This window comes from Quercus lobata, chromosome 8 (assembly GCF_001633185.2).
Source record: "Quercus lobata isolate SW786 chromosome 8, ValleyOak3.0 Primary Assembly, whole genome shotgun sequence".
In the NCBI taxonomy this organism is placed as follows: Eukaryota; Viridiplantae; Streptophyta; class Magnoliopsida; order Fagales; family Fagaceae; genus Quercus; species Quercus lobata.
Window position 1 is genome coordinate 36,567,152 of NC_044911.1, and position 22,675 is coordinate 36,589,826.

Genomic DNA, 22,675 nt, shown 5'->3' on the forward strand with positions numbered 1-22,675 from the left:
CAATAACTATTCGCAATATAGTTGAGGGGATATAATGTAAGCTAAAGGATTTTAGGAGAGTACAAGTCTGTTATGTTCGACGGCAAGGCAATCGCCTTGCTCACATCTTAGCTTGAATGTTTAATTAGTGTATAAAACATCTTGAACGTTTAGACCCCCAATTTACAAATTACCAATTCAAGCTTAATATCAAACAATTAATGTGCGGAATATGAACATAAGTTTAATACAGAATTGATAAACAATCTAAACCAAATAAAATCACATTCACAGCAAAAATTAGATGGCAAAGATTAAGAGAAGAGAGATGCATACACAAGGACAACACACGATGTGTTATCGAAGAGGAAACCGAAGCTCTTGGCGTAAAACCTCTCCGCCACCCTCCAAACGGTAAATAATCCACTAAAGAATGTAGTTGGGATACATGAACAACAATAGACCCTCCAAGCCTAATCTACCCAGTGTACCTAAGCCTTCAAAGCTCCTACTCCAACGAGGTTACGCCGAACCTATTTCTGTTTTAGCTTACCGGATTTCGCTACTAACCATAGCATCAACCAATATGAAATTGGTCCCTTCTTAACTGCTTCCCAAAGTACCAAACAACATTCTCACAGATATGGGTATGGTGAGAAAAGGTTTTGGCAATGTACCTCTCAAGGATGTAACAATGAAAAGGAAGAGAGTAGAGGAATTTGAAGAGTCTCTATATGAAGATTGGGGGTGAATCAATCTTGTTTTTCTCTAAGGTTTCTCTCTCAAAATTCTCTCTGGAAACTCTCTACATTTCATGTGTATAAAGGGTATATATGCTAGGGTGAGAGTGGAATGTGAAGAGTCAGTTTTTCAAAACAGAGCTGACTAGAGGCTTGGACTCGCGACTTGACTGAGCCACGAGTTCCAACCGCGAGGTAACTGAATGGTCAATCTGTACTTTTTGTCCTGTAGTGCTCCAACTGGCATGACACTTTAACTTCTGGTATGCTTAGTACGTGTGTAACTTCTGGCTGCTTGCAAGCCGCGAGACACCCGCGAGATCCAATCGCGAGTCCCTACTTCTTTGCACAATCTTGAGCATTTCTTTACACTCTCTCACACACTATCCTTACATAATTCCCACCTAAATACAGGGTTACTAATTGCTAAAATACAAGCAAATTTGACACGGAATAAAGCTAATAAGATGGTTGATAAAATTTCAACCTTACATAGCTCAATATACTAGGAATTTAATTAGTTTTGTAACTTGGATAAAGGAAAATCCTATTATGATTGAGTCACCTTTGGCTCAAGATGTAATGTTTTTAGTTTCTTATCAAAAAAAAATATACAACAGTAGCAATAAAGATTTCACCAAAAAAAACAATGGATTGTTCTGTTGATTAATGGATGAATATATTAAACGTAGAAAAGATGCAATCCATAATCCACACGGATGTGGATGCTCTTTGTCACCCAGTACCACCATGTCAAGCTATGAATAGTGCATATCCATTCTTGGCACATAAAACAGATTTAATTCATCTGGTGGTCCGAAATCCTCTGTGCAATTACTATCGTCTTCCAGGTACGGAAACAGAGATCTTCAAAATTGGGTCCAGATATCTTTTAGTATAAGGAAATCTCATTAGGGGGACCATCATACAGCTCATATAAAAGGGATCACGTGATTAATAAATTTTTGTCTCTAAACCTTAACAATTCCAAGGTGACTAATAAAAGGGAGAAACTGGAGAGACCAACCCTAACATCCCTGACATAGTTATTGCAAATCCCTGGGCACAAATATTATCTCCTCCAAAAAAAAAAAAAAAAAAACAATAAACAAAAAACAAAAAACAAAAACAAAACAAAAAGACAAACTCCAACAATTCCTCCATAAATTTCACAGCATTGTTTCACAACAAATGTACCGCACATCATCCACAGCTACTAATAAGGTGACCAATTCTGATGATTTATAATAAGCATTTTACTGACGTATGCCCTAAGAACATACATTAGTTAACAACCTTAAGAAAATATTTATAAAAAATTAAAAAAGTGAATAACTGTTTTGACAGCTTTTTTAATTCTCCATAAAAACTTTTTTAAAATATTAATATGCCTAAAAACATACATTAACAAGACCTTTATAATAAAGGTAAAAACAATGGTAGACTTACCCATATGAAAGTGGTATTATATTAATCTCAATCCCGAGATTGCAACCAATTGCTAAATATATTTTGTATTCACAAGGTCAAAACCGTAATTATCTTCACACCCACGCTGCACATTTAAAATGGTACACAGTAGAATTTTAATTTCCAAGGAAATTGTTGTTTTGTTATTCAAACTATTATTATTCCTTTGCCAGAAACTAAGAGACACAATCACACTAGTTACTAGAACCAAAACAGAAACACAAAATTGAACCCTACAATCCAAAGTTATGTTTTGTCTTTGTTTGGTCCCTAAGGAAAACAAAAGAAACAAAAATTCTCTTCTTTGCTCCCAATTCTGTGTTAGCCGAAAGGGAGTAAGTGGGCCGTGCTAAAAGCCTGAGATATGCAACAGTTGTTTTATCCATGAAATATCAACTTCTTCACCCACCTCTTTTTTTCTCTTTTCTTTTTCTGTTCATTACTTGAGGCAGGTAGTGTCACTCTCAAATGGACCGGTGATTAATACTGTGGAATCAAGTTCATCAACACTGTTGAATCCGAGAAATCTGGACCGTGAGATTGTCACAGTAACCAATGATTCTTCTCTTCTTGATGTCTCTCTCTGATCTACTTGTACTGCTGCTAGTAATAGTGCCATTGGTCTTTTCACTTTCCGTGCTTGAAAATTGCTGGTCTAACACATTGACCGGTGTGACAGAGCTTGATACCATATCGAAAACTGACTCGTACCCATCTATCACTATGTCTTGCATTGCATTGTAGCATTGCAGTAAGTTTTCCTGCAAAATAATTCACCATATCATATAGTAACAATATGGAAAAGTAAGTCAAATTAGGTACATTATTGTCATATTATTCTGCTATAGTAAATTTCTTAAAGCGAAAATTTTGACTCAAAATGCAGGTAACAGAAAAAGTTGGAGTGGGATGTATACTTTATTTACATATGAACAATTGGATGTTGCTTTTCTAAAGCATGGATATTGCAAGGGTAATAATTCATGAGCAGCAGAGAGAAGAGCTGACGCAGCAATTATTGAAGGCCTGAACTTCAAAAGCTTAATCTCTGCAAACGAAATAAAGATTTTGTGAGCCAAAGCAGAGGAAAAGTGCCCAATAGATGTTGACTTCTTTTTTCTTTTTTTTTGTCCTTTCTTTTCTGGGTATTTACCATTTTGAGCTTTGAATATGATCTCAGTAGCTCGAGCTTTAATAGCCTGCTTCAATGAGGGGTCTTTAAGTTTGAACAAAGAAATGAAATAAGATATGAAAGAAAAGGGAGTGATTGAGCGCATTCGCCATTTTAGAGCTCCCAAGATGAGGACCTCCATTCTCTCTATTGTTTGTGTGTCAAAAATAAAACCTCCATCACCCTATTCCAACCCAGAGTTAAACAAACGAGATTCATATAAGCTTTACTAGTGTATATTTCACAAAGTAATTGTGTAATAGATTCTTTGGTCTATATTGCAGTAGCGTGTATGTTTACCTGAAAATCAAAGAGGGAAAACTCTGTTCCCTTCATCTTGGCAGCTAGAGAAACGCAGGAGATAGCAAGAAGCCTTAGAATCCATGGCTTTGGTTGCTGTTAAATAAAGATTCTTATTAGATCTCAAAGCAATTGAACCTTAAATAATATAATGTGCCATTTTGATTTTGTTGGCATTCTAGGAAGGACCTCTTTTGTTTTGATCCAAAGATACCAACACAATTTTTAATTTTGCTTTTCAAAATGCTATGATAGTATGATCTAAATCAGCAAACACAATAGAATTCAACAAAGATGATGAATTATCCAAAGTCGCCATGTTGAAGGTTTCTTTACCAGCATCCCTTGGCTAGACAAGAACCGATCAAGATAGTTGACAGCAAGGTAAGACAATAACGGATCGAAGTTGCAAGAGAGCTGAAAAAAACAAAATAACATAGATTCAGAAATTCAGAATGTACATAGAACTAAAAAATAAGCAAAATCATTTGGTTCTAGAAAAGAAAGAGTGAAAACGTTTCATACAAAGTTTTAAGCTTTTTTTTTTTTTTTTTTTTTTTTTCCAATATCCACGCAAAAGAAGGCATAAATCGAGGTCAAACACAAACAATAGTGAAAAATGGTGCATTATCTGTACCTGTGAGATTATAGAGATGGTTTCTCGTCGAACAGAGATATCAAAATCTTTGGATTTGAGACTCTGAAAGTAGTTTTCAGCTGGCATGTGTTCAGACTCAGCGAGGAAGAGAGAAGTGAATGCGTTAGAGTGAGAGTCATTGAAATTTGTTAATGGGTTTTCAAGATTGAACTCCATGGATGTGTCTGTGAGGTTTTCAGTTCTGGGGTTGAGGAGAGAACACGCAAGACATTGTTTAAAAAGTGAAGTTAAGTGATAAAGAAAAGCTGAGAAAGTTCTCTGCTTTCTTAAAAGAAGCTGTTTGTGGACTTGGAACTTCACTGCTTTGCTTGCAGCTCTATATCTTATAGTGTTAATGCATTGACATCTTCTCTCTCTTATTGGAAAGAAAAATGAATGAGGATGTGAGGGGGTGATTATCTAATGGGTCAGGGCTGCATGTGGGGCTGAAGGTACTTCAGAAGATTATTGGATGGAAAGTAAAAAGTCTTTGTTTATTTTAACTGTCTTTGACTTCTAAGCCTTCTTGCCAATTGACTTTTGCAACGTGTATGTACGGGATTTTTACATGATCATACGTTATTACTTTTGGATTGAGATCCGGTGGGTTAGTGTATCATGCGATTTTTTTTTATGAACAGTGTATCATGCGATTACCGCATGTGAAATGTTTGATAAGATAAAAAAGTTAACCACAGGGCCTGCTGGTCCAAGTGGTACCTAGTCATCCCAGTGACTCTAAGCTCAAGGTTCTATCCCTGCATAAACATTTACTCAGTAAAAAAAAAATAATAATAATAAGATAAAAAGGTTAAATAGATTTCTCAAAAAAAAAAAAAAAGGTTAAATATAAAAAACATTACTCAAATAACTTTCACATCTGATGTAAGGTGTGCAATCATCTCGCTCCAAATCCATTACTTTTTTGGTTGTTTATTTTAGATTGAAAATTATAACTAAGCTTCGTTGGTCCCCAAATTTAAAATTTCCCGTTTTAATTGGTAAATTTTTTAAAATGAATGAATTTAGTGGTTTCATTAATTTTTTGCCTATTTTCTTCACAAGCAACAACTAAGAGCATACTAATTAGTTAGAGCATTCATATTTGAGTTTGGAAAAAATGCATTTTAGTTCATCTAAAAAGTCACATTATCTAGTTTACTTAACCACTTCGATAATATACCCTAGATCTCACTCTCTATTCTCATACTACTCTATTTTTAATATTACTTTTTATTCTATTTATACTATTTTTTTATTCTTTCGTTATAAAGAGAGAGAAAATGTTTTGTATAGATAGTATTATGAGAGAGAGAGAGAGAGAGAGCGGGGGTGGAATAAAAAACTGGTGTTTAAGATATACACATTGTTATGGTGGTAATGTATATTTAGAAAATACCGTAACAAAGTATACAAATTTGAACAATGAAGCAAACTAAATGTGAGAGTGTTTTTGGTGATTTTTTGCTATAGTGTAATCAAAATGGAGGGGAAAATGCATCTTCCATCTTTGGATGCAAATGGTCTTAAGTTGGTGATAATTACTTAAAATTACAATAATATCTTAGTTTTGGTATGCATTATCACATATATTTTGTATTTATCTTGCACTTACACATAAATATGAGAGTTTGCAAGTTTTCTCTAAAATATACTTATTACGTGTATTTTTCTCTTATAAGAGATTAAAACTAATAAGCCAATCATGCACATTAAGCATCTAAGAGAATCCAATGTTCAAGATCAACTTTTTTTTTTCTTGAGAAATAATGTTCAAGATCAATTGAGAAGTGACTTTTGAAGCATTTAACAAGTCAAGGATGTGTGAAAATATAAAAGGCAAGAGGTAGTTTTGTTCAATGCAAAGTTGGAAATAAATCTTGATATGAAAATAGTTTGTACAGTCTTGGTATTTTGGTCATATCTTTTTACTTAGATATTAGATTTATCTAATTCTTATGGTAGTCGAAAGAAGACTTGAAGATATACAACTTTGTAGTTTACTAAAACTTAACCGTACTGAAAAATGGGAACTGATAAATTTATTCTCCTTTTTGGGAGCATATGTTTTAGCATTTTTGGGGAGAGTAGGGCAGCCGTGTTTTTGAGATGCTGAAAAATAGTTTTTACATATTATTTTTAAGAGCTTTTCTTTTCCATGAAAGTTTAAGAACCTCATATAAGGTTAGGAGTGAATCCTCAATATTGTAAGCTATACACTTATCAATCCAAGCAAGTTTTTGATGTTTTGATTATTGAAATCAATTGTCTCTTTTCATAATTATTTTCTTAGATTGATATTTAGTTCCTAATTCTTTCATAAGTCTATTCTTGAATTTTCTTATTGTTAGAATAGGGCTTTATAGTCTCCTAGTGAAATTCGACAGTTTTGTTAGATATTACTTTTGCCATAGTGGATGCTTAACGATATTGGTGGACAAACCCTAATACTCTAGTAATTTTAATTATACAATTTTACCCAACTCTCTTTGTGCTCGTTTCAATCATATTCTTCTTTATATTATTGGTACTTTTGACGTGTTCTTGTTTTCCTTTTTTTGATGGAATCACAACCTTAGCTTCACTAAATGTCAACCTCCAACCAAACCTTGTCATTATTACATGGAGGTTAAAGGAAGAGCGACATATTTCATATGGGTGTTGTAAAATTGATTTAACATCAAAACCCCTTTTGAAGACAATCAATTGCACTAACATTGATCATATGTTTTACTTTTAATGAGAAAGTTTTCATCCTCTAGTATTGCATGTTCATCTTAAAATTGGACAACATCGATCTATTGGCTTTAATTGATCTCATATGATAGTATAGTCTCTTTTTGTTTACACCTCAATTGACACATCTTTCTCTTCCCATCCCCTAAACCCTGTTTTGAGAACCACAACTTGAGGGGAGTTGGATTTTCGGATATTCCTTGGATAGCAAGCCGTATAATGAAGGATCAAATGATAATATTTATTCATATAGATTTAGGCATATGCAATGAAATCACCACTTGATTCTTATTTTTAGGCCCCCCCACCCCCCCCCCCCCCCCTAATGAAGGATCAAATGATAATATTTATTCATATAGATTTAGGCATATGCAATGAAATCACCACTTGATTCTTATTTTTAGGCCCCCCCACCCCCCCCCCCCCCCCCCCCCAAAAAAAAATACCATTAAAATACATCTTCTATTAAATTATTAAAAAATTATACTAACTCAATAGAAATATGAAAAATGAAACTACATGGATTTTTCTTAGTTACAAACCAAAAGAAAATTGTATCCAATTAATTCCTAATTACAAACTAAGAACAAGATAATTTACATTGGAAAACCACTCATCTAAATCCATTGATTTAGGCTAAGAGACGAAGTGGCAAGATAGGAATGTGCTAAACATCCATCTTATTCGATCCAAAAATTGATCTATTAGGAATCAGTGGCCAACAAAGTACTATCATTGTCAAACAAAAGTGTATTCATCTATTAGTGACAACATCCATGAAACCAACAAAAACTTAAATAAACTCAATTAGAGGCAATAACCCATAAAATTGAAAGTAAAAAAAAAAAAAAAAAAAAGATTATAATTTCCACTACATGAATCTTAAGTCTAATTCACCTCACATAAGAATTTCATGGTTTTTTTTTTTTAACCCAGATATGCTGATGCATAACAAGATTTCATATATTGATTAATCTTAAATCATATGAAGACTTTTCTTTGGTTGCACTAGACCAATCACAACAGTGACACAAGCGTCCAATTTTAGATACGTATTTTCATAATAATGGATCTAGACACCTGTGTTTCATCGTTGTGTCCTTGTCATTTGCCACAAAAATGTGGAGATAAATCATAAAACAGTGATATATTTCTCAGTGGGAGAAATATATATTGGGAGAGTGTTATTTGTTTTTTTTACTAGGGAGAGTAAAATGTTTATGTACTTGTTAATTTATGTAACCATTGTTGATATCATGCTTTGCTTATTGCAAATGATATTTCCATTGCTATTGGTTTTATATTTCACAAATGTTAATGTTTATTGAATGGATCCGGTTAAACTATTATGCTGCCATTTAATTATGCAACTTGCATATCATTAGGCTGATACGATAAATAACTACTAATACTCTTTTTTCAATTAGTAGGATAGCATAAATACTTAAATAGTCCATGGTCGTCAATAGTGTGAAATGAACGTCATGTCAAACAAATTGTTTTTTTTTTTTTTTTTTTTTTACCAACAAAAAAACTGATTACACTATACTTGTAGGCCACTTGAAATAATAATATTACTTAATGATCTGAAATGAATTGTTTTTCTTCTTCCATTGATTGGGTTAAAAAAAAAAAAAAAAACCAACAACAACAACAACAACAACTCTATCCTAGATAAATTCGATGGAATTTGCAAATGAACTCTTTGATCTCTCTCAACTGATCATATATACCCAGGTCATACTAATCACGTTTTCAGCTACTTTTAGCTTGCTAAATACTACTACTATATAAATTGGTTGTTAATTTTTTTAATGAAAATTGGTTGTTGAATTGAAGTTTAAAATGAGAATCGACAATTTCTGCCCAAAAAAAAAGTGAAAGACAATTTTACCCATTTTTTTAGACAAGATAAAAATTCTGCTCTAACTTAATTTATGTATATATGTGTGTGAAACTCTCTCCTGAAATCTTGAACCTCGACTCTTACCTTTCTTATCCTACAAAAATTTTGTACTTGTGGAGTAACCATCATGCCAAGAGTATACGATGGTGTACTCATTATTATTACCAATCATAATTTGACATTCGGTAGCCTCAAAAGCTATGCCATAATTACTTATACCTAATACTTTTTCAGTCAATATATGTTGCTATGAAGCAGTATGTACTAGCACCATCTGGTGAGTCTAATCAGACGGTATCTCCTCATCCACTAAGTAAATGGAGGAATGGGGGGTCTGGTTTGAGCCTGAGAGAGTGATGAAATATTAATTTAGCAATATTTTAATAAGTTAGTTTTTAAAAATAAAAAATAAAAACAATTTATAGTAACTTAACGCATAATAAATTAGCCATTTAGGGCTATCCTTTAGAAGCTACCCAAAATATAATTCACTATTTATATTGCTTAATTTTGGTGAGATCCAAAAAAAAAAAAAAAAATGCTTGATTTAGGATACGAAACTATAGTAATCATCATAACCATTAACCTACTATCGATAAGGAAGGACACCTTATGCCAAGACGATTAGGTGAATAATATAATTATGTGATACTGATTGATTATTATCTGATTCTAAAATAATAATAATAAATTATTATTATCATCCCAAAATCCCAGAAGCGTGGAACCAAGTGGGCCCCAGTTGTCACCTAGGTAGATATAATATGTATATATATGACTTAGACAAATACAAGGACAATGACTAAGTTTGAAATGTTGGCTCTTCACACCAAACCATGTAACTACTCTATGGAAAAGCCTTTAAGGATCCCACTCTGCCATTCTTCACATATTAAATGGCTCCAAGTATAACGATCCAGTTTTTTTATGTACATGCCAGTGTGACAGATTGGTTTCATGCCCTTGTATTCAATGAGAGCCTTTACAAGTAGAAGTGACTATAAATAGGACAAAACATTAGCACTTATATGCCAAATAATTGTTTGATTACATTATAGTTTTAATCATTAAAAAAAAAAAATTGTGTTTCTGGGGTTTGATTAAAATAAAGGAAGTCAATGAAGAAAATGACATGGGCATAGTAATTAAAATAGAACGAGCCATAGAGGGAGATGCCATAAATTCGGTCAATTAATTAAACAAAATCGATTATGCTATATTTAATTTCTAACTCCCGTGGTTCCAAGAGAACTTTAGGTCTAGATGTGTTTTGTCATCGCTATAGGCTATAGCGGTATAGCCCATTCTAAGTTCTAACGAATGGAAATCCAAGTTTTATATATTAAAAATTAAAAAAGAAAAACATAATGGAAATCGAAGAGCTATGGTTATGCCCTCCAAGTAGAAGAGACTATCAATAGGACAAAATCCGTCAGCTTCCATACGCACACTGATGGTATTTTTTTTTTTTTTTTTTTTGGACGAAAGAAGATAGACATACTAATGGTATTAATGAGACTGCGTTATTAAATAAGTATATCATATTTCTCTGCTTAGAGCATTCTCATTAAATGCGGTAAATAAATGCTAACTTTATAACATTTAACACATCACTTTACAATACAACCTATATTAAAACTTCTATTTTTTTTTTTACCACTTCATTTAAATATTCTTTTTTTATTATTTTTTATTCTTCCTCTCTTTCCCTGCCTCTCTCTCCTCTGTCTCTCTCTTTCTCAATCCAACTATTCTCAGCATCGTCGGCCACCACACTACCAATAGTCACCACAAAACTCACCACCCATACCACAACCACCACAAACCTACCAACCATGCCACAACTAAAAAAAAAAAAACCCTCCACCATCGCTGCCACCAACAAACCCACCAAGCCAAAAAAACTCACACAGAGCAAACCCACCAAGCAAAAAGCACACACACAACAAACCCACATCCCAATCCACCATTGACAATCAAACCACCAAGCAAAACACACACACATACACACATAAACCCACCACGGCAACCCTTCAACCTGAATTCAACCCACAACATCAAACCCACCACAGCAAACCTCCATAAAAGCAAACCATCATGCCGATCTACTACACCATGACCCACCATGCCGCCACCAGATTCGACTCACACCCCTCAATCAATAGATCAGTAAAGACTCGAACTAGTAGATCGATGACCCACGACCCACAGAAAACAAAACCACGACCACCGGACCCACGACCCATGCCCATCGGATCACAATCGCCGACCATTAGACCATCGCCACCACCACCCACGACCATCGGACCATCAGACCATGACCCATAACCATCGGATTACAACCCACAACTAAAAATCAAAACCCATAGTCATTGGACCTACGACCCTAACCATCGGACCACGCCGAACCACAAAGAGAAGAGAGAAGAGAGAAGTGAGAAGTGAGAAGTGAGAGAGGAAAGAGAGACAGAGATGAAAAAAAGATCCATTGGTTAATAAAAAACAATATATATATATATATATATATTATAATCCAGCTATAGTGAGTTGTTATTGATAACAGCTCACTGTAGCTCAATGCTAAATTTTTTAGAATTTAGCATATTTGATGTATGTGTGTTTTTATTATTTGAGGTGCTAAAAATGCTAAAAAATAGCATTTAGCATTTTTATCACCTTTGATAAGAATGCTCTTATCTTTGCCATTTTCAGATAAAAAAAAAAGACAATAACTCTAGTATAATATATATATATATATGATCATGTTAACGAGTACCTTAAAAAAATATTAATAAATCATATTAAGAAAGTTTTGACACTACTATCATGGGAAATATAAAAAATTGTCAAGAAAATTAATTGATTTATCATTTTTCGATTAAATGTTTTTAAAAATAATTCATAAACCAATGCCCTTAGAATATCCATTAACATTTCCCATATATATATTCACAATTTTTGTATTGTATTGTTTTGTTTTGTTTTGTTTTTTTTTTTTTTTTTGAGAAACCAGACCGATGGTCTGGGAATGAAATAAAAGACAAAAACTAATTGTGGGGCCAGAGAATTTGTGACCCCGGCCCATTATACATTAGGGCCCAAGGCCCACACCGAGGAGAGACGTTGCCGAGGACATGCAGCGAAAGTCCAAATGGCCTAGAAATGCAGCCAAAGACGATCCTGTCCTCAGCATCCCAAAACCTAGAAAGGAAGAACGACACACCATCAAAAGCAGCCCCCAAAGCGCTCCCAGAAGAAAAGACGAGTACAATAGGACTCGCACGGGGATACAGTGTGGGAGCGGTTCAAGGAAAAGCTGTCACCTCCGAATTGAATGCGCCAACAAACGTCCTGGCCACATTGATGGGAAAAAACCCCTAAACAGTGTGGTTTCGGTTATTGCAACTAACAGAAAGTGGGGGAAGGCGGCTGATGGGACAAGCACTCGAGTAGTTACCTGCCTGATCAACAGATGGAAGGTCAGGATCAACTGAGAGGGGCTATATAATGTAAGAATTCATCAACGGAAAAGAGGGCGAAAGAAAAACAAGAGCATTATGTATCGTCTCTTGGACCATTGTAACCTAGTGTAAAAGGAATAATAAGAACATTAAACTCCTCGGACGAGGTCCAATGACCGGAGCCACTCAGGACGTGCCGGAGAGAAAGTCTTTTTGGACAAGCTCAGTTCACCTCTGTACAATCATCATGAACACCATGACTAATTACTGTCTGATAACCAAGGCCTAGCCTTTTAGCCCACTATCTACAAATTTATTGTTTAGGCCTTTAACGTTCGAACCCAATACACCAATTTGAGGTCGTTACAAATTGAGTCCTTACACTAATGGACATCAAAATTTGCTAGAGGTGCAATGTCTGTAGGAAGCTCCTTTAACCAGACTTGACAAGAAACAAGATTCTTAGCGTTTTTCACTAGGGCATCAGCCACAAAATTACTAGTACGATGCACATGAATAAATTCAAAAAACAGAAAAGAAGAAGCTAAACATTGAATATCATCCATGATGTTTCCAAATGAAGATAACACTGCATTTCCATGAGAGACTATGTTAATAACTATTGTCAAATCCCCTTTGAAGATAACTTTGTGAAGACCGAGATCACCAAAAATTGGATAGCATGGCGGCAAGCAAGAGCTTCCAAATCAACAATCGAATTGGATAACGGGATGGGCATCAAAAGAGCTCCCACCACCTTGTCACGCCAATCATGGACCACCACACCTATCCCAGCAGAATTCGAAGCTTTGAAGACTGCTGCATCAAAGTTAACTTTATGGACATCTAAATTGGGTGGATGCCACTGATGTAGCAAAACATGTTGAGCTTTTTCGAGTTCAACCTCCTGCACCACCAGGAACTCCTGGAGCAATGTACCCCCCATGGTACCGATCTGAGATAGAGGGTGAGAAGGCCTGCCAAAATGGATAGAATTGCATCTATTCCATAAGCCCCAAGCGATGAGAGAAAAGAATTAATTCCTATAATCCTCGTGCACTTGTAAAAACCTGTCAAATAAATCACAAAAGTTAAGGGGAGGGGGAGATGTTTCTGTCTGGGACCAATGGAAAGCAGACCACATCAAGTCCACTTCTTTGTAACGCTAAAGAGGGTGCAATACATCTTCTGGGTGCTCGCTGCAAAGCTCGCAAACATCAGTTTCAATGCTCTATCTCCGGGCTAGATTGCATTTCGTAGGCAGAGCATTGTTGCACGCGCTCCACATGAAACGCTTAATTTTTTTAGGAACCTGTAACTGCCAAACTCCTCTCCAAAATCTTTTCCAAGGGTCCAAAATTGACCTACCAATGTTACTAGCTTAACTTGAGTTAACCAGCAACTGATAAGCACTTTTTGTTATGAACACTCCAGATTGTGTATGCGCCCAAATGACTTGATCAGGGGGGCTTCTAGGACTTAAAGGAATTCCCAAAATCATCAATGGTTTATGGGGGAGAAAAATATGTTTCACACCATCAGCTTTCCACACTTCTAGAACCGGGCTAATGAGGGAGCTCACCTTCTTGTCAGGGGGAAGTGATAGGAGAAGGGAAATAATCAAACTACTAGGTTTCACCAGGAGCCATTTATCTTCCTTAATCCTGACTGAAATCCCATTACCAATCCGCCAGACCATGCCCTTTCGGATGACATCCCTAGCACTAAAAAGGCTCTTCCACGTATAGGATCTCCTAATAGAATCCTTTACTTCAAGAATGAAGCAATTTGGGAAAAAACGAGTTTTAAAGACCCTAAAGCAAAGAGAATCCGGGTTGTTCATCATTCGCCATACTTGCTTAGCTAGGAGAGCCTCATTCACTTTCTCAATTTTTTTGAAACCCAATCCACCCAGTTCTTTAGCTTCGCATAACCTCTCCCAACTAACACAATGGACCTTCCTTGACTCACCACTGTACCCCCACCAAAACTTGCAGATCAAAACATCCAATTCTTTGATCAAACCTCTTGAGATTTTAAAACAACTCAATGCATATGTCAGAATTGCTTGGATAACAGATTTAATGAGTACTTCTCTTCCTGCTTGAGAAAGCAATTTTTCCTTCCAACCTTGTAGTTTCTTCCAAACCCGTTCTTTTAGATAAATGAAGCTTCTCTTCTTTGCTCGCCCCACTAAAGCTAGTAAACCCAAATATGTTTCATATTGCCTTATTGCCTGGACCCCCAAAAGGTGTTGAATTTTGGATTGGACTTCTTGAGGAGTGTTTGTGCTGAAGAAAATATTAGTCTTCTCCCGATTAATTTTCTGACCTGAACCCCTTTCATAAATTGCCAAAATATCGAGAACCTTTTGACATTCCCCTTCCGTAGCATGACAAAAGAGCATGCTATCATCTGCAAAGAATAAATGGGAGACTCGATGACCATTCCTACAAATAGCCACACCCCTAATACTCCCATCCACCTTAGCCTATTGTAAAAGACTTTGCAATCCCATGGCACACATTACAAACAAATAGGGAGATAAAGGGTCACCTTGATGAAGACCCCTAGAGGGCTTAATATTCCCCACCGGTTGCCCATTAAGAAGAACTGAATAGGACATAGTTTTCAGGCACAACATAATGACTTTGATCATCCTCTCTTCAAGCCCTAGTTGATGCATCAATTTCTCTAAGAAACTCCACTCTTCCCAATCATTGGCTTTACTCATGTCAAGCTTAAGGGCCATATACCCCTACTTCCCTTGTGTCTTCCTTTTAAGATAATGAAGAGTCTCAAATGCCACAAGGATGTTATCAGTGATTAAACACCCTGATAGAAAGGCACTTTAAGAATCTGGGATAGATTTAGCCAAGAACTTCTTCAAACGATTAGCCATCACTTTAGCAATTAGTTTATCAATGACATTGTATAAACTAGTAGGCCTTAAATCAGAGACTTTCTTTGGATTTTTTCTATCCTTGGAATAAGAGATATGAATGTAGTATTAATGGACTCAAGAACAATACCTGAATTCAGCACCCACAGCACCACAGAAGTCACATCTGCACCCACAATATGCCAAAAGGATTTGTAAAAAATAAGGGACATACCATCAGGACTTGGTGCCATGAGTGGGGCCATCTGATTAAGGGCTTGTTGAACCTCATTAGCATGGAAATGCCCATCTATAGGAAAGCTTGAATCATCCACCACCGAACGCTGAATACCATTTAAAATACCTTCAGCCCTAGAAGGATTGAAGCTCGAGAAAATGTTTACAAAGTACTCCTCCACCACTTTGCCTAATTCGGCCTCATCCTCAACCCAGTTACCAAACTCCAATCCGGATATCAAATTACGTCGGTTCCTCTTATTAGCTTTGCTGCAGAAAAAATTTGTATTTATGTCCCCTTCTTTAAGCTAGGTATTTATTGACCTTTGCTTCCACATGCACTCCTCAATGGATTGAAATCGTAGGATTTCATCTCTTAAAGCTTGAATTTGAGATGGCTGACTTCTATACCACCCTCCCTCATCAGCTGCCTTAAGGAATTTCGGACATGGCCAAATTTCTCCCTATTCCATACTTTGAGGTTATCCTGGCAAGCAATTATTTATTTATTTATTATTTTTTTGTCAAAAGCCCAAGCCGAGACAAGTTGTTGCACCTCCGCCCAAGCCTTACAGATGACCTCTTCGCATGAACTATCCTTCAACCACATGTCTTCAAAGCAGAATGGCCAACCTTTCTTATAAAATCGACTGTATTCTAAATCCGCGCATAAAAGAATCAGTTTGTGATCAGGATGGAAAGTATCCAAGTGATGGATTCTGGACGATGGGAATCTCAAAATCCATTCTATTGAAGCCACTCCTCAATCCAACTTAATCCAAACATTCTGATATCCAAGACGTCTATTACACCATGTGATGGGAAACCTTTGAAGCCCAAATCCTTCAACCTGCAAAAACCAAGAGCAACACGAAACCCTGCATTTGTCTCTCCAATCTATCCAGCCATCCTTGTTTCTCTTCAGTAAACGGAATTTCATTAAAATCACCTAAACAATCCCAAGGCAAATTGAACCGAGTACTTAAAACTCTAAGTAACGACCAGGAGTTTTCTTGGCTAGGGGTTTCAGGGTCCCCATAAAAACTCGTAAGCCACCAAGCATCATCAACTCCATGGTCAATAATGGCATCAATATGGTTATCAAAGAAAGACTACACAACCACATTCATATTGTCAGACTAAAATAAAGCTAAACCCCTACCAGTATTGTGACGTGGAACCACAATTAAATTAGAAAATTGAATATTTCTACCAATTCTTTCTAGAATAGCTTTTTCTACCTTTGTTTCCATTAAAAAAATCATTGTGGGATCTTTGTTGCGCACCAATGCAACTAGTTCATCTTCTGTTTGTAGGTTCCCAAGCCCACAATAGTTCCAGCTTAGGCAACTCATTGTGAGCGATGGTGCTGGGAACCAACAACCACCTTAGAATTTTCTTTGTCAAAAGAGCTACAAAGAGTCACACACTATTTTTTACCGACATTCAAATTTGCCACTTCAAGGTTCGGATGTTTATCAATCATCATAGGCTCAGAGTTTGGAATAGTGGTACCTGATTCACAAGCTAATTTCTTCCATTTTTTAATAGAGTTTGAGGGGGCATGAGTATTACTGTTATTGGTGCAATCTGATAGTGGGGCTAGGTTTCATATCAGGGAGCAAGATAGTTGATGATTTTGGCCAGGTGGGGTGGCCCCTAGCTTCACACATAGCACCAAAGATTCTTTGATAGATAAGCCCACTACCACCTCCTCAAGTGGGCTTGTGGGGCACCATTCTGCCTTGTTCACTTTTTACCCCTCAGCACTATCATTTGGCCTACTGCCCACCCGTTCAAGCTCCTTGCAGTGAAAGCCAAGTTTTGATACTTCAATGTTTTCCGTGGTATTCTTAGCTTCCATCTTCAAGGAACTTGCATTGCTGGGATCGTCCGTATTCAAGCCAAAGCCTTCCTTGCCACCTTGATCCCTCGGGACTGCCCTACCACAATTTTTCTTTCTCCACCATGGTGCCTGACTTTGGGAACTACCTGTGATAACCGCCATCGTTTTCCTATTATGACATATCAGGATCTGCTTTTAACCACTCTCCATATTGCTAGTCTTCCCTGCGAAGCTTCCCTTTACCCCAAAGCCAAACCTTACAATCGCGTTCTCCATGAGTGACTCATCTGCACCAATAGAAAAAGTTGGGTAGTACTTGATACCAACCAAACCCAGTTGCTTCCCTTCAGACCTCAACTTGGAGCAATATGGGAGAGGTTTAGTGATGTCCATGATTACTCTAACCCACAAGAACTCACCCCCCGAACCATCATCCTCCGGAGCAGCCACCTGCACCACCACTCCAATTGATTTACCTATCCCCTCGCCTGTTTTGTATGTCAACTTCTTCATAGGAGCATTGTGGAATTAAATCCAGAACATAGCTTGGGTAAACACCAAATAGGGAATTGATTCAACATCATGTACGAATTGGAACACAACCAAATATTTGTCGTATGACCATGGTTCAGTTTTGTTAGGAACTATGTGATTCACTTGTTAGGAACATATGTCACTATTTTATGTAATTGGCTAATCCTTTGACAAAATGCACTTTACTTGTATTTGGGTAGATCTAGGATGTGTTTGATGCTTTAAGAAACCTTATTTCAAGTTCAAGTGTTAAAGCCATGCAAGTCCAAAGTTTGTTCAAGCAAATTGTGACCGGAGACAGAATTTTCCCTAGTTCATCTTTCTTGTGAAGAAGCTGTTGTGTTTGTACATCGTAGGGTTTTGTAACCAATGAGCTTCTCAATATTCATCGTGTGATGAACTAAAGAACTTTGCAACCAACAACCTTCTCTAGTTGGTGATTGAAGCCGCGTACTGGGATCCGCACAATTGGTTAGTCATGTGCTGGGAGCCATGCATTAAAAGGAGAGATTGTCACTATGGAATAAGTTCAATTGGGTATTGGGGTAAGGGTTCAACTGTAGTAATAGGCCAAAAACGAATTGACCCCTTGTGATAAATTAACCAATTAATTTAGCCAAGTGAATTAATTAAGTTAATTAACATGCAAACGCGTGGTAGCACAAACAAATCACCAATAAACTAAGTATGTAGCGGAAAATAAATTTGACACGGTGAGTTGTTTATGAATGGGGAAAACCTAACGGCAAAAACCCCACCGGATGATTTTCAGGTTACCACTCACGAAATTCCACGATTATCATAACAAGCGGTTATAAGTAAAGGAATTCCAGTACCTGATACCAACCTACATGTTAGGACATATGTGATTCACTTGTTAGGAACATATGTCACTATTTTATGTAATTGGCTAATCCTTTGACAAAACGCACTTTACTTATAATTGGGTAAACCTGACATTAGGTAGTCTTCTTTACCTTACTACTAGTAGACTTGACATTAGTTACAGTGTGAGAGTGTGTGCTAGATATCAGGCTAATCCCAAAGAGTTGCATATGATTGCTTTGAAAAGAATCATAAAGTATGTCAAAACCACTGTCGACTTTGGTGTGTGGTACAGCAAGGACATAAATGATGTTTTAGCTGGGTATTCTGATGCTGATTGAGCTGGGAATGCTGATGATAGAAAGAGTACACCGGGGGGTTTTTTTATATGGGTAATAATCTTGTCTCCTGGATGAGCAAAAAGTAGAATTCCATCTCATTATCCACTGCAGAAACTGAGTACATCGCTACTGGAAGCTGTTGCGCCCAACTCCTATGGATGCAAAAACTCCTTCATGGTTATGGTATTTGTCAAGAGCATCTTAGTATCTACTGTGACAATATTAGTGCCATCAACATCTCTAAGAATCCGGTTCAACATTCTCGAACTAAACACAGAGATTTGACATCACTTCATTAGGGAGTTTGTCGAAGATGGTACTTATACTCTTGAGTTTATTCACACTGATGATTAAAAAGTTGATATTTTTACCAAATCTCTTGACAATAAACGGTTTGAATTCCTTCGCCAAAACATTGGTGTCATCTCCATGGATTGATCTCTTCCTCTCATCCTTCCTCCTCATGCATTTGCATCTAATTTTATGCATTGCTTTGTTTAATTTGTTTTTGTTTGTTTTCTTTTCAGTTTTGGTTTATTTTTTTTCATAAAAATTAAAAAAAAAATTGAAAAATAAAAAAAATACAAAAACAGTGTGTGTTTTGTGTACATTGGTACTTGTGTACCTTGGATGACCATTGAAATAAAGTTTTTTAAATTTTGTATTTTTTGTAACTTAGATGAGTATTTCTATGTACAGCTAAGCAAGTGAGTTTTGTGTCTTATATTTGTGATGAGTAAGGTTAAGTGATCTCTTGTACTTAACACTTGTATTACTTTTTTTGATAGGAATGACTAGAAAATCCTAAGAGAAAGACATAAATAACCATCTCACCACTATTGCCCGCCAATCATGAAATGATATTTGTATGCTTCGGCATAGCAAAAGTGGAATGTCAAATGCTTAACATAATTGGGTATTCTCTCTCTCTCTCTCTCTCTCTCTCTCTCTCTCTCTCTCTCTTATATGCCCATGCATGATATGCTCAAAAAAAAAAAAAATATGCAAAGAAAATAAAAAGCAAAAGGATCAAAATGCTTTATATATGATTGCAAGCGTGTATTCTAGGAGATGTGAGAGTTATAGGATGTACCTTGTAGGTGATAGTCCCCATCAAACAGTTATGATTGTGTATGAGTTAAATTGATTTTCTCATATCTCAAATAGTCATAACATGAAGACACCTTTGCAATCTTGCGAAGTTTTTCACACAAAACACGCAATATTCTTTGCTACTCTTGATACATGTACAAATACAATGTGATTTGATCATCATAAGGTTTACATGTGTTAATGTATACTCACTAAACTGTCTTAACTTGTTTTTAAAATACAAAATTGGTTAGACTTGTTTAGTGTGTGTTTTTGGGATCTATGTGCTTAACTTTTTACTGTTGAGAGATGATTTTGAGAGTTGAAAATGTTGTTTGGATCCTTAGTTGAGTTCCATGTTTGATTGCATTCATATCTATGTTTTTCTCTTCTTGAAAAACAGTTTTTAAGCAACTTGGACAAATCCTCGACACCTCTCGATACCTGGCTTATCTATTGAGTTCTTTAGTTGCTTTTTATTGCAATCTCGACACCTTTCGATAACTAGGAAAATCGATTGAGAAAGTTTATGTCCCCTCAATAGATCCTCACAGAAACCTCTATCCATCGAGCTTCACCTTGCCTTGGACACATGCTCGATAGTAGCTTCTGTTGACCCTCTTTAAAGCTCGACACCTCTCGACACCTCTAAATCTATCGAGAATTATTGAGCTTGTATAAATAGAGTCAGCACGATTTAGATCTCACTTTCCTCGATCTCTCTTGATTGCTCTCAACCGTTTCACCTCCCAAACACATTTCTCTTCCTCTAAACTTTATTCCCAAGAGATTTTCGGCCTTAATCAAGTTACTCTTCACTTGGTAAGTGTCAAAATCCCTCATTTTCATGCATTTCATGCTGTTTAACTTAAGTTTTTGGGATTTTTGAAAATTTTAGGGTTTTTCAAAATCAAAGAGGTTTTTGCAAAAATTTTGGGATGGGTTTTGAAGATTTGATATTAAAAACTTCATGCATTGCATCTTATGAGCATTATAACTGTATTTTCATGCATTTAGATGTATGCTATATCTGCTATCTGCTTGTCAAAGTCTTTCTTGCCATAGACTCTCTTCTTGCAAATTTTTTCAAGAGTTTGTGTTAGGATAGATTTTATTGTATTCAACAAGTGAATATAAGTTGAGTGATTTATGACTTCTCTTATATCTCATTTCTTAGTTGTGGTTTTGTCACGGATTGCCAAAGGGGGAGATTGTTAGGACATATGTGATTCACTTGTTAGGAACATATGTCACTATTTTATTTAATTCTCTAATCCTTTGACAAAACACACTTTATTTGTATTTGGGTAGATCTAGGATGTGCTTAATGCTTCAAGAAACCTTGTTTCAAGACCAAGACTTATCTTTGATTTCTTCTTTTTATCATTTTCCTCTTTAACCAAAGTTTTCTTGAGCCTTTTTAGATATTCTTCTTTAAGCTCAGGATTATCAATTTGTCTTATCAAATTTATTAGCAAATTTTCTTGTTCTTCTCCTTTGGTCAGAACATTAATTGTTTTGTGACCTTCGAGTAGAACATTAATAGTATTACAACAAGAGTCTCTACAATCAATTTTAATTTTAGGGGAATCAGAAGTTTCATTAGTAGAATGATAGCTAGAATTAGTTGAGGAGAGAATATCATTATCTGACGAAGAAGAAGAATTAGAAGATCATGATTCAAGAATCCGAATTAGGTCTTCTTTATCATTGTCATTGATATTTGACATATTAAGCTTGTTTTTCAATTTATCAGGTTTTTTTGTTGCAGTCTTTACAAAAGTGACCATATTTTTCACAATTAAAATAGTTTCCTTTACCAGGTTTCTGTTTATCCTTTTTCTTATAAACATTTTTCCTTTTAGCATAAAAATCATTAGGTTTAGTAAATCATTTTTTTATGTCTTTTATATTTGTAGTCTTTATGGACTTTATCATGTTTCTTATTTCTCTTTTGCATAGAAGGAGCAATAGGGGGTAAACCATATTGCTCACAAAAATTGCCCATTTCATATTTAGCCTTTTTACTATTTTTTAACTACTATTTTAACACTTTTTTTATTTTTTTTTTATTTTTTATCATTACACATGTTAATACCAAGTTTTTTAATAGTGCTAAAAATGTCACCATGTGTTAAATCATCATAATTAATAATACCATTTTTATCAATTAATTCTTCTTTTACCTTATGAGCAAAAAGAGGAGGCAATCCAGCAATGAACTTTTCTTTCCAATAAGGTTTCGAGCAGTCTTTACGAAGCATTACTCTAGAAATAAAAACATCTTGGTACCATCTGTAATTAGACATAGTAGGGCAACACAAATTGTTTAAATAGTCACTAATACGGGAAGAAATATTAGAAGGAGTTCCAACAAAATCTATATATAATAATAATAATAATAATAATAATAATAATAATAATAATAATAGGTGAAACTGAGAAAAACTCAAATTAGAATTCCAAATTAGAGTTTCAGTTTTGCGCCATGTATTCTAAATTATTTATTTTTAAAGAGT

At 35.6% G+C, this 22,675-nt stretch overlaps 1 protein-coding gene across 1 annotated transcript; it reads right to left on the reverse strand.

Moving 5' to 3' along the window:
* Positions 1 to 2,303: 2,303 nt before the first annotated feature.
* On the reverse strand, positions 2,304 to 4,640 carry LOC115954696 (putative cyclin-D6-1). The gene is made up of 6 exons (XM_031072622.1): positions 4,298 to 4,640; positions 3,997 to 4,077; positions 3,661 to 3,756; positions 3,343 to 3,544; positions 3,107 to 3,237; positions 2,304 to 2,950 (listed from the first exon to the last, which is right to left on the reverse strand). Exons 1-6 carry the CDS (start codon positions 4,472 to 4,474, stop codon positions 2,693 to 2,695), a joined length of 945 nt encoding a protein of 314 aa, XP_030928482.1. The 5' UTR covers positions 4,475 to 4,640; the 3' UTR covers positions 2,304 to 2,692.
* Between the last annotated feature and the right edge of the window lie 18,035 nt (positions 4,641 to 22,675).